Source organism: Pinus tabuliformis, chromosome 2_2, assembly GCF_031772625.1.
Source record: "Pinus tabuliformis cultivar Carrire ecotype Pingquan chromosome 2_2, CPIR1, whole genome shotgun sequence".
NCBI lineage: Eukaryota > Viridiplantae > Streptophyta > Pinopsida > Pinales > Pinaceae > Pinus > Pinus tabuliformis.
In genome coordinates this window covers 1,275,821,550-1,275,834,916 of record NC_142300.1, presented here as the reverse complement: position 1 = coordinate 1,275,834,916, position 13,367 = coordinate 1,275,821,550, and the positions used below count along the sequence as shown (strand labels likewise).

The following is a 13,367-nucleotide window of genomic DNA, read 5'->3' as shown; positions in this document are numbered from 1 at the left end:
AGTTTGTTAAGAATTATGGGAGAATAGTAGCACCTCTAACAAAAGAAAGATGCATTTTCATGGACTCCAGAAGCAATAAAGGCCTTCGAACACCTTAAAGAGGCAATGTGCCAAGCATTGGTCTTAACTACACCGGACTTCACAAAAACCTTTATTGTGGAATGTGATGCTTAAGGAAATGGAATTGGTGCTGTTTTAATGCAAGATGAAAGACCCATTGCTTTTGAAAGTCATCCAATCAAGGGAAAGTTTCTACACAAAGCTATTTATGAGAAGGAAATGTTGGCAATACTCCATGCACTTAAGAAATGGCGACCCTACCTAATGGGAAGACACTTCAAGGTAAAAACGGATCATGATAGCCTTAAATACTCTTTAGAACAAAGATTATCCTCTGAAGAGCAACAAAAGTGGGTCACAAAGATGTTGGGTTATGACTTTGAAATCATTTACAAGAAAGGGAAGCAAAATGTGGTGGCAGATGCACTCTTAAGAAAGGATGAGGATGTGGAAGCATTGTTGTGCGCCATTTCTATTATCCAACCAGATTGGATAAACGAAGCAAGGGAGGAATGGAAGAATGACGAAGAAGTGTGGGCACTTATTTGAAAGTTACAAAAAGATTCCAGTATGTCTGATACATTTAGTTGGCAAAATGATTCTTTATGGTACAAAGATCGCTTATACCTCTGTAAGAATTCCCAACTAAAACAAAAGATTTTAATGGAATTACACACTTCTCCCTTAGGAGGGCACTCGAGATTTTTAAAAACTTACCACAGGGTTAAGAAGGAATTTTTTTGGGATGACCTTAAATTGGATATTCAAAAATTTGTGGCGTATTGTTTGGTTTGCCAACAAAATAAAGTTTAAACAATTAAAACACCGGGTCTATTACAACCTTTATCCATTCCAAGCCAACGTTGGGAGGAGGTTTCAATGGATTTTATCATAGGTTTACCCAAGTCCGAGGGAAAGAGTGTCATCATGGTGGTAATTGACAGACTTACCAAATATGCACACTTTTGTGCATTATCACATCCATTTAAAGCCAGTACAGTTTCTATTGCATTTATGGAAACAATTCAAAAGCTACATGGAAACCCAAAGATTATTGTAAGTGACAGAGATCCCATTTTCACTGGAAATTTTTGGACAGAATTATTTTCTTGTCTTAGTACTCAGTTAGCTCATAGCTCATCTTATCATCCTCAATTTGATGGGCAAACTGAGATAGTAAACAAATGTTTGGAAGGATATCTTCGTTGCTTTGTATCTGATAAACAGACACAATGGGTCAAATGGTTGCCTTTGGCTGAATGGTGGTATAACACGTCCTTCCATACAGCAACAAAAATGACCCCATTTATGGCACTTTATACCATCCATCACATCATATTTAAGAGAAAATTCTAAGGTTCAAGCAGTGGAACATCACATCAAACATCAACAAGTCCTCCAACTCTTAAAGGATAACCTCGTGTTGGCACAAAATAGAATGAAACAACAGGCAGATCAACATTGCAACGAAAAAAGTTTTGATGTAGGTGATTGGGTATTCCTACGGCTACAACCATATAAGCAAATGTCCCTCAAGCAAGTTAAGAAGGATAATAAATTATCACCAAAGTATTATGGTCCGTACAAGGTGTTGCAAAAGATTGGTACTATGGCATACAAATTGGAGCTTCCTGCAGCTTCTCGATTGCACCCAGTTATCCATGTTTCATGTTTAAAGAAGGTTATAGGCGACAAGCTCCCAGTTCAAACAATATTGCCAGAACTTGACGAGGAAGGAAAAATTATATTGGAACCGGAAGCAGTCATAGAAACAAGAACTCGACAGCTACGAAATCGATCAATTTCGGAGTATCTTATCAAGTGGAAGAACTTATCCGCTGAAGATTCCACATGGGAGGATGAGAATTTTATACAGAAGCATCCAGAACTACTCAAGCGTTGAGGACAACACTTTTTTTGAAGGAGAGGGGCATGTTGGGTCCCTATAATACTAGTTATTACCCCATTACTATTGTAGTTGCATCCCTTATTAATATTGTTGTGCCTCTATTATCCCCATATTGTTATTACTGTGCCCCATAGAATCCCTCTATTGTTATTTTTGTGGCTTTATATTATTATTGTTAGGTCGGCTGGGTTATATTGTGACTCCTTAGACTCCTATATATAGAAATGAAGTTTTGTCATTTGAGTCATCCAAGAATTGTTCATTTATGCAATGTAAAGGAGGTTGCCTCTTTGAAGAGGCTGAATTCTAAGGCTTTGATCTATCTTTTCTTGAGCTGGTTTCATAACAGAATTTAGCTTTAAAAGTTCGTTGTTTTCCGCCTCGGTGCTTTTTACTGATCGGATTGCAATTTTTTCCAGATTTTTTGAAAATAAAAAATCACCGATAACATCGGCTGATAAAATTGTTACCTTGAAAAAATCGTTATTTTTTTAAAACTTCACGATAAAATTGCAATGTTCGCAACACTACCTCAAACTACACGAGTGGGAATGTGATTGATGATGTGAGTTGCATGGACAATTGCTTCTTTGCATAATTTTGTCCCATTTTCTTGTCTTGAAGCATACATTGAGCCATTTCTAGAATAGCTTTGTTCTTTTGGGTTGCTACTTTATTTTCACGTGAAAGAGTCTCATGACTAGAGATATTGTGATCTTAGAGAAATGCTTGAAAAACACTGTAGGTATAAACTTCTCCATGATCAGTTCTGAGGTACCTGAGCTTTGTATTAGCTTGATTCCCAACTAATAGATTGAAATCCTTGAATTTTCGAAAAATATCGTCCTTGGATTGGATAATATATATCCAAGTATTGTTAGTCTTGGATATATATTATTCTTTGTCAGTCTTGGATATATATATATATATATATATTTCTTTCTTTCTTTGTTTTAGCTTCTGTATTTTTGTTTTGTTTTTAAATATTTAATCTGTTTCGTAATTTTAAATCTAAGTGGTTCACTTTAAGTGGTATTCTATAGCAGCCATTATGTAAAATTTATTGCATAAGGATCCAAATGTATTTATTTATTTAATTGCCAATCATGATCTTTTGTTGGTTTTGCATGGTTTACCAATTTGGGTACATTATGCATTTCCATCCATAATGCCTTGTGGATGTCCTAAGTATGTCGATTTTAGTTTTCCCTTTTTTCAAGTTTCACATTTTTGCTTCAGAATGTTTTTAAAGAATATGCTGTCCATGTCCTTTCTTGAGTATTTAACATAGAAAGATTGCTTTTAAACTGTTGTGTACATATCAACTATTAATTATTACTTTTTAGTCACTGCTTGGTGTATACTGTATTTTCAAAATTTGTCTTGCATTATTCATTCTATTAAGTGACTAGTCTGCACTTTTATGCAGGTCATATTTTGGTTTGCAACTCTAATCTAGTGTGAGACAACAATCATGACTACTCTAGAGGCATCCAGAGCGGAACTTGCATTTTTAGTGTTATACTTGAGCAAAGCGGAAACCAGAGACAAGATTTGTAGAGCTATTCAATATGGTTCTAAGTTTCTCAGTAATGGTGAGCCTGGTACGGCACAAAATGTTGACAAATCAACAAGCTTGGCACGGAAAGTTTTTCGACTTTTTAAGGTGAAAATTTTTACAGTGCATTAAATGCAATGAAGACTTTTATTGTTGTTGAACTTTTGTGTCAAGTTTGCTATTTACACTTCCTATTTTATTGTATTTCTTAATCACTTTTTCACATTTTTTGTGGCATAATAAAGTGGGACTACATCTATTGTTGTACAATAGTGAAAGTACTTATTTACTGTTTTTTCCTAAGAGCCCTGCTTTTTGACAGTAAAGCAGGATTATGCAGAGATATTTGATTCAGTTGTCAGGCACGAGTCATGTTGTTATAGGTTTGCATGCAGGATTATGCTGAGATATTTTGATTCAGATGTCTTGCATGAATATGTTCATTTTGTGATTCCTTGGGTGCATGAAATTCCATACATGTTTAAACATAGAGACTAATTGAAATGCATAGTTTGGCAACATAGCTCATTCTTTCTTTCTTTACCTTTGTCATATAGGACATATGTTAGGTTTAGGAGAGTATATCATCTGTCTTATCGCCTATATGCATCCTGTGGGGAAAATTTGGGTTGTTTGCATTTCATTTCATTTTCAAATACCCTTTTCATGCTTTTAAACCCTAGAAGGTAACTGAAATGTTTTCATACTTGCAGTATGTTAATGAGTTGCATGCTCTCCTTACTCCAGCTCCAAAGACAACTCCCCTTCCTCTTATACTGCTTGGGAAAGTACGTAATTTCTCTCCTAACACCCTTTTCTGTTGATCCTTAATAAATTTTTTCAGTAAATAAGTAGTTTGTGTACTTCCAGCGGTAAATGTAGCTGTTGGATGTTTTTGTCTGCAGTCAAAGAATGCTTTAGTGGGAACATTTTTGTTACTGGATCAAATTGTCTGGGCTGGTAGAACTGGTATCTACAAGGTATGTGATCATATTTGCAAGGATTAAAGTCTATTTCCACTTTTACCAAATAAATATTATTTTCAGCTTGTATTAGATGATAGTGGCTCCTGTTAATTTATCTGACTTCTGGATCTTTATATTAGTTTTCAGCTGTTTGAACTCTGTCTTATCCATTAAATTGATTTCCTTTTCCTGCTTAGTTATAGCCCAAGCTCAAAAACTACATGCTGTTGTGCTGGATATTATTCTTTAGTTGGTTATATTCAAATTTTTTGGCCGATTATGGCTTTCCATTTCAGAGCAGTTGATCAATGTATACGCAAGTTCGTAGAAAATTTTGGATATGGTATGGCTGGACATAGCATCTATAAAAACGTATAGACATGTGTTTATATATGTTATATATACATTATTTTTAAAAAATATGATAACAATTCTAAATAGAGTTGCATGGAGAAGCAAAGTTAATGGTCAGAATATTCCTACATAATTTCCAAGAATCGATTTACTTGCATGAACCTTAATGCAATATTTTGTTGCTCTGAATATCAGTATATGTAAAATTACTTCCATAACAATGGTTGACTAAATACACAGAGAAATTGTCAAATATCTTAATACTTGCACATCAAATGCTTTATTGACAGCAAGAAAGAAAAATATTTTTGATAGATTTCTTCAAACATGAGGCTATTATTGGATATACAACTCGACATGATTCTTTCTATGGAGGGAGCTGCAGTTAATGGGTGGCTATATGGCACAGATTTGATAAAAATCTATTACCACCCTTTTTGTATCCGTTCCAAATAGGGACTTTTGTAGGTTCTAAGATGTTTTTGAGAAGGATCTGGATCCAATACATAGTACGACATATTTGGGGAGGAGAAGAGCGGAATATGATAATAAAATAAGATAGTTTTGTTACTTTCCAACAAGTGACCACAAAGGTAGGTCAATGCACTGGAAAATTACATTCAGCAAAGAAAAGTACATGCATATAAATATAGGAAGATAGCTAAAAAGAAAGGAGAAGAGCTAAAAAGCTATATGCTAGAGTAGAAGCTGAAGTGACAGAAGTTGAGATGAAAACATTAGTGATTCAGGAGGATTCCCGCAATGGATCCAAATTAATTGTCTCAAATTTGAATGAAAGGGGCTCCATGTCAAAGAGCTGATCAAGAGCTTTCCAACACATATTTGAATGGGTTCAAATGGATATCCTATGCAAAAGTTATGGTTTTCGGAAGTTGAAGGCAAAATAAGGGTGGCATTGATATGTGGTACTCTCAGATTGACACATGGCATAGTGACCTAATATCATGTGGCATGACGATACACTGACATGTGGCATGGTCCCAGGTTGACATGTGTCTCAATCAAGTTGACACATGGCACCGGAGCTAACAATGGTCGAATGGAACGTTTCCATGTGGCACCATATGGACCAACAAAGGCTACCACATGGACCTTCTAGAAAGCTTTATGTGGAACATGGCTTATGTAATGGTGGAAAATCCCAAATATTTTGGAAAAAAATATTAACAAATTAATCCGAAAGGATGAATCAATGTGGATATAATATCCCAAAAATATGTGCACATCCCATAAAAAGTGTAACCAGTGGAGTCAAACCTTTGTCTTCATATATATAAACCCCATGACTTATTGTTACACGAGAATGAGGATATGTGGAGATGTGGGTGCAAATTTGGTGATATTGTAATTAATTACACGTTATTTTTGGAAGCAATATCCCAAAAAAATTGCAACATCAAGGCTTGAACCCGTGACCTTGTCTTCATAAACTCCACACCTTACCATTGCACCACAAGTTTGTCATGTGATGAATATTGCCTAGAGTTGTTTACAAGGTGTATTTTACAGCAGTTTTGGAGAACAAAAGGGGAAGAAGCCTGAGGAAGCTTCCAACAATGCTCTTATATTCCTAGAAGAATTCTGAAGACAAAATTTTGCAGGTTTACGATTATTTTTCAATATATGAAGGAAATTTGATGTTTTCTTATCATTCTAATGGATCACTTGCGCATTTGAAGTGGACTCAGAGATGTAGCCCATGAGGGGTGAACTCTGTTAAAAACTTGCTGTTATTTTTCTTCTTATTTGAGGTCTATTATTTTCATCTTCTAAATGCTTATTAACTTTATTAAGTCCAATTAATTAATAAGTTGCAGAAATATAAAGTCAATTTAAGCATTTTTCGTATTCATTAATGTTGCACCAAAGAATTATTTCAAGGCTAGCTAGAGTTAGCTTTCGAATGTAAGAGTTAGGGCTAAGGAAGGCTATCTTCGTATTGTTGTCCACCTTTGTGAAGTAACCAATGCTTTGTCATATGATACCTCTGGAGTGACAGGGGCTAATGGGTCTAGGTTGTATGACATTGTTGGGAGCATAACTGCAAGGAATTTGGACTTCCTAGCATCCCAAGCTATATGGGGAAAAAGCTCCAGGTTGAACCCTAGTTACTCAAGTAGGGTTGTATTGAAAGTGTGTTTAGTGAGGGGCCATTGATCTAGATCCTTCGAGATTTGGTTTGTTTGTTATACTGTTGGTGAGCCACTCGCTATCTGAAGCAACATCTTTGCACAAATCTCAAGGAGAGATGGTTACCCCTAGTGATGGGGTGGGGGGCAACAGGAAAGTGGGGGTTTCATTGGTTGGGAATTTGAATTATCATGGTCCTATATTTGTTGCTTGTGACTTTGATCCAATAGGACAACCAAGATGTAAGAGGTGATCCTTTGGAGAGTCTCTTGCATGGGTGAGGCACCTAAGGATTGAGATATGAAACTAAGCACTTCTGTAATGTAAAGAGGGAGGTACCTTTGGTTTGGGCACTGGAAGAAAGTGGAAAGGGATTTCCGTGTGTCACAAAATAAGTAAATAATATCATCCTTTGAACTCATCGCAGATGGGGCATTGGAGAACAAAGCGCTCCTCCATCTTAGTGTCTTTTGTATGACAAAGATGGTAGATCCTATTTAGCCTTCAGATGTGATGGTAGGTCTCAACTTGGAGTTTGTGAGAACCCATATGAAATTGAGCAAGAAGGGTTATGGAGCATGCATCTAGTGTCTCCGTGTGTATCTTTAATGAATAATCAGATCATCTCTCAACTCTAGAAAATGTTTATCGTAGAAGGCTATGCTTTGGCCCTGTTACCACAATGTCTAGTAGGGCCCATAAGGGAGAAAACCTATGGGACAACTACTAAACTAAGTGACAACAATGGGACAATGGCCCACGGTCACCACAGCCAAAGGTCCCTTGCTCTTTATGGACTTTCATTGATGGGAGGAGTCCCTGTATGCTGGTGATTGCCTATAATAGATATTCTAGGTTTGAAGGTTCAAGGTGATGGAGCTAGAGCTCATTCGAAGAGAGGATCAATAAAGGTAGTAGGCTTCAACAAAGCAAATTGCTCTCTAAGAAAAAACCTAGAAAGAAGGCACAAGACTTAGGGTTTTGAGGTTTCTCGATGGTAATAGGTATTCACAAGGTCAAGGCCCGAGAGAAGAAAGGGCTTCTTATGATTTATTCTAATGAATACCCTCAAGGAAGTCCACAAGGTGAGAGAGAAAGACTTAGGTTTTCCCTCTTGGAGTAACACTTAGGGCAAGAGATTTTATGGATGAAACTCGGCCAGATGCCTACCAAACTTGTAGCATAGGTAGCCTAGATGTTGAGCTTGATGTTTGGACCCCCAGATTCCCGAAAAATCACCTCCCTAAAATTTCGTTGCAAGCTCTAGAATTTCGCCCTACTTTTAGGGGACTGAAATTTAGGAGGAGAAAATATGAAGAAAGAGGAGTTTGATCACGAAAATCCCTGGACTAGTGCCTAGTGCTTTGGGCAATGGAGTATTGAGATGCTTAAGATAAGATAAAGCGTCTTGCAAGGAGGCTCGAAATCGATGCCCTAGGAACCAATTTCAAAGATTTACCCTCTTCAAGATATAATGGAGTTTCATGAAGAATCAAAGACATTCATTCACTAGGAACATTCATTACATGCCTTGCATTGGATAACATATGCAATACTCTACTAGAAAATGTTAGGGTCCCACCTTAACCCCCTTATTTATGTAGTAGGATCGAGTCATAGTTATAGTTAAGTAAAGAGTCAATAAAGCCCATATTAATAATTGTAAGTGGTTAACCCGCAATCAATGACGAGACCACAGTTAGTTGCAAATGGGCCATGGTAATAGATAGATGGTATTAATAAGAACCATGGTATTGATCCATGGTATTGCATGTATGAGTCATATATAAAGGATAGAGACTCCCTGCGAGGAGCATCGTGTCTTATTTTGTAATCGAGCTCTGCTCTATTGGAGGTTGCCCCCTCGAAGAGGCAAGTGAACATTGCTTTCTGAATAATAAAATACTTGCTCTTGTTTCTCACTATTCTATGTTCTGGGTATATTTCTTCGCATATTTGGTATTCTGGTAATTGTCTTGCAGGTTAAGAGCATAACAAGTGGTATCAGAGCACTTTCCAGGGCAGGTGGGATCTCCATTTCTTAGCATTTTTTTTTTTTGGCTAGAGACGTGTTCCGGTGTCTTTAAACCACGGGATCTGTCGTTGAGCGCATAAACCTGCAGATTTGGGGAGGCATGCATGCAGGAAATACAAGAGGTGGTCACGCTTGTTGGACTCCCTTGTAACCCTTGTGGGTACCCCTTCGAGTAGTAGTGCATTAGACAGAACCGCGCACGGACTGTCTTCCAAGTACCATCTGGGTATATTGGAAGCCCCCTAGCTCCTTCGAAACCTCGCCATACATAAACCGTCGGTCGTCTTGCTGCTACAGTACACCGAGAACAACACTCGGAGAGATTACTCACCCGTACGATAGGGTTGTACGGTTAAGGGTACGATTGATCCTCCTTAGTTAGAGCCCTGAAACATTGGGTCGAGTACTACTGTCAGACCCTTATGTATATTGCGATCTGTAGCACCTGACACTCCTCGAGACCATAGTTCCCTTTTCTATCTTGGGATCACGCATAATCTCTGCTAGATCAGATCTCGCAAGGGGGTTTGCAGCAGCAGCAGACATCAGTCCCGCAGTTCCGAGTTAGCAGACCAGCCTTTCTGATCTATTAGATCCATCAGATCCGCAGCAGCAATCTGTCCGCCGATCAGAGCTATCCGATCAGCCATTTAGATCTCTCAGATCCACCAGATTTGAGTAGTTGTGTGGGGTTCCTATACTAGGGCGTGATTTTCATAGGAATTTTGGCAGCATTGACATTTTGAGGATTCAGCTACTGCAGTATCCCAAAGCAAGGAGTAAAACTTTGTTAGGAGTTTTCAGAAAAAAAAGAAAACCCCCTGGGCGCTTATTGGTGATCTAGCCCATAAGAATCAGGACGACGCGCTGAGCAAGGTGGTACCATTCAATTGTTAGTGAAAAAAATTCGGGCGGTCCCAAATTTCAAGTACATCGGATCGGTGCATGGTAGCAACTAGAGCTCAAGCTATGGCGAATGAGAAGATCGACAAACTTGAACAATCCTTGCAAGCCATCCAAGCTCAGCTTGACAAACTAACTGACGCACTCTCTAAGGGCAAGGAGGAAGCCTGCGAGGAGGCGTATATTGGCAATGGACACAGTGAGGGTGAGTCTAGCCACTCTTTTCACCTCTAGGGCACCCACCAACAATCCCGTCCGCGACCTCCCAAGCTGGATATGCATAAATTTGATGGTTCTCACCCGGTCGCATGGGTAGCACAAATGGAGCAGTATTTCAATCTGAATAACATCTTAGATAATGAGACTCAGCTTATGGTGGGGAGCATGTACTTGGACAATGAAAGATGGCAATGGTGGGAATGGCATCAACGTTGCAATGGAAGTTTTTTGACTTGGGCCACCTTCAAAAAAGCTCTTATAGAGCGCTTTGACCAGGAATTTGCTTTTTTGGGTAGTCTCACTAAGCTCCGACAGACTGGCACAGTGGATGAATATGTTACAGCCTTTGAAGCCTTACCTTTCCGCACTAGGGATCTCCTAGATGCGTTCTACATGGAATGTTTTATCAGTGGTCTTAAAGAGGCCATACAAGCCCACGTCCGACTACACAAGTCTCCCACATGGTTGGAGGCTTGCAAGGTAGCTCGTAACGTGGAACGTGCATTAGTAGCCCAGTGCATTCGCCCAAATTTCACTGCCAAGGGTCGTCCCCCACAGGCTCACAGCACGACTCAAACACTTAAGGTTCAAAAGGTGTCACCTGTAGAAATGGCCGAAATAAGAAAGCAGGGATTATGTTACTACTGTGATGAAAAATACTCCCCAGGTCATAAATGCAAGGAGCCCAAATTTTTTCAAATTGATGCCACTGATTACAGCTCATCGGAGGAAGCCCCACCACTTGAGGAACCGGAGGAGGTAGAAGAGGACGACTAGAAGGACAATGTCCTTGACGAACTAGTTATTTCGCTGCATGCTTTGGCAGGGATTTCTTCACCTCAAACTCTCAAAATCAAAGGTTTTATTAAACATCGCCCAGTAGTAGTCTTGATTGATAGTGGAAGTACACATAATTTCATCCATCAAAAAGTCGCGGAAGTAGTGCATTGTTTTGTACGAGCAGTTTCTAACTTCCAAGTTCAAATTGCGGATGGGGGAACAATGAAATGTGAAGGCCGCTTTGAAAATGTCAAACTTCAAATGGGGGATTATCAGTTGAAGACACACATGTTTGCCATACACATGGGAGGGTGCGACATTGTCCTCGGTGCTGAATGGCTTCGCACTCTTGGGCCAATCACAATGGACTTCCAGGAGTTATATATGAGCTTTAAGCAGAACAACTCCACATATACCCTTTGTGGACTCGAGGCGGGAGCTCCCTCTATCATCAGCTCACATAGGATGGAACAATGTTACTTGGGAGCGGGAGCGGGAACGGGGAGCGGGAGCGGAAGCGGGAGCGGGAGCGACCATTTTCAGAAGCTCCCGGTTTGGGAGCGAATCGGGGAGCGATTTTTTAAAAATATATATATTTTTTATATTTTTTAATTTTTGATACATATATGTCAACAAAAACATGTAGAATGATGAAATAGACATAAAAAACATAAAAAAACATAGATTGAACCATATAACAACAATCATCTAGAAGTTATAATCTTCATCAACCACGTCCGCAAGTTAGTAACATAGTAACATACAACATATTGAGTCTCATGATTCATCAATCTTAAAGTTTCAAGCTTTTAAAATTCAATATATAACATTTATCATCATTGATCACCAAAGTTGTACTTGTAAGCTAAGTGTAACCATTACAACAAATAATATCTAACATGAAATGAAATGTTATAAAATGAAATGAAATGAAACAACTTTCAACTTTCATGAAGCATCATATTCATAATTCATTACTAATGAGTTATAATTGCCAACTTCAAACTTAAATTGTCATATATTGTTTAAAAAAATATCATAATAAATATGAAAGAGTCAATAGTTATAAAAGCTACTAGAAACTAGAAAAGAGAAGTAAATCTATTATCTATTTCTTATGCTTGGGCCTCTTGCCACCACGAGAAATGTCTAATTTTTTAGTCTTGTTGCAAAATCAGGATCTTTGTCATTAATATCACCCTCCAAGCATTAATATCCAGAGGTATCTTTGTCATTACCTTTGTATCTGTATAGGGATCTTTGTCATTAATATCACCCTCTAAGCATTAACATAAGATAGAAAAAGCATAGCATGTCAAGTCAAGATTTTGTTTGAGTGATGCGTACATTTTTAGAAGGGTTATGATAGAGGAGTTCGACAACCAATGTCACTAACATCAAAGTACATAGAGGGATTGGTACTCTTGATTAAATATGAGTTCCATACCCTAATACATGACAAAATTCAATGGAAACATTGCAATCCCCCAATCCTGAAATCCTGAAAAACTGATAAGTCTGCTGGATTTTGAATGAAATCTAAAATTCTACTTTCTCCATATGAAATCCAATGAGGACGAAACCACTCTCAAACATCCTGAGTCATTTCATGGTAATGTTAAAAATTTAAGTAAAAGGATGAAAATGAAAATTAAAGAAAATGTCACTTTTACTTTAAGAATTTAACATTACCATGAATAGCATATCAATACTAGGGCCTAGACTTGATCATTAAGTTGCCCCACTCAAAAACTATTTGTTTCTTTCAAAAAAAATTGCATTTCGAACATTACTACAAAAAAAAGAATGCAAAAAAGGCAAAACGCTCCCGAAAACGCTCCCGAAAAGGCAGGGAGCGAAATTTTTTTTAGGGAGCGCGCTCCCGCGCTCCCCGAGCGACGCGCTCCCGACGCTCCCGCGCCCGCCCGGAGCGCGGATCGGGAGCGGGAGCGAGGGGGGGGGGGCGCTCCCCCGCAACACTGGGATGGAAAAATTGCTAAAAAAGGGCCATCATGGAGTTATAGCTCAATTTAATGCCATCCAGGCCGTCGAACCCAATTCTCTGCTGATTCATCCTGAGATGCAACAGATTTTAAATAATCATCTGCCAGTCTTTGACAAGCCTCATGAGCTTCCACCCTCGAGAGGGGAACATGATCATAGCATCACCTTGGTCCAGGGGCCCAACCACCAAATGTGTGCCCATACAGATATCCGTTCACCCAAAAGAATGAAATAGAAAAAATAATCAAGGAACTTTTGGAAGCAGGTGTCATTCGTCCCAGCATTAGTCCTTATTCATCACCGGTGGTCATGGTGCTCAAGAAAGATGGGGAATGGTGTATGTGTCCAGACTTCAGGGCCCTCAATAAGTTGACAGTCAAAGATAAATTTCCCATCCCGGTTGTTGACGATTTGCTGGATGAACTCAAT

The 13,367-nt window shown here is 38.6% G+C and overlaps 1 protein-coding gene across 4 annotated transcripts in view; it reads left to right on the top strand.

Moving 5' to 3' along the window:
- LOC149198132 (peroxisomal membrane protein 11-5-like) overlaps positions 1 to 13,367 on the top strand; it is a 105,483-nt gene that overhangs the window by 58,477 nt on the left and 33,639 nt on the right. For all 4 annotated transcript variants that reach the window (XM_089406112.1, XM_089406114.1, XM_089406113.1 and 1 more), the window contains exons 2-4: positions 3,399 to 3,635; positions 4,241 to 4,315; positions 4,433 to 4,507. In XM_089406112.1, the coding sequence (XP_089262238.1) occupies positions 3,444 to 3,635; positions 4,241 to 4,315; positions 4,433 to 4,507 (342 nt within the window). In that variant the 5' untranslated portion in view covers positions 3,399 to 3,443. The remainder of the gene's footprint in view (positions 1 to 3,398; positions 3,636 to 4,240; positions 4,316 to 4,432; positions 4,508 to 13,367) is intronic.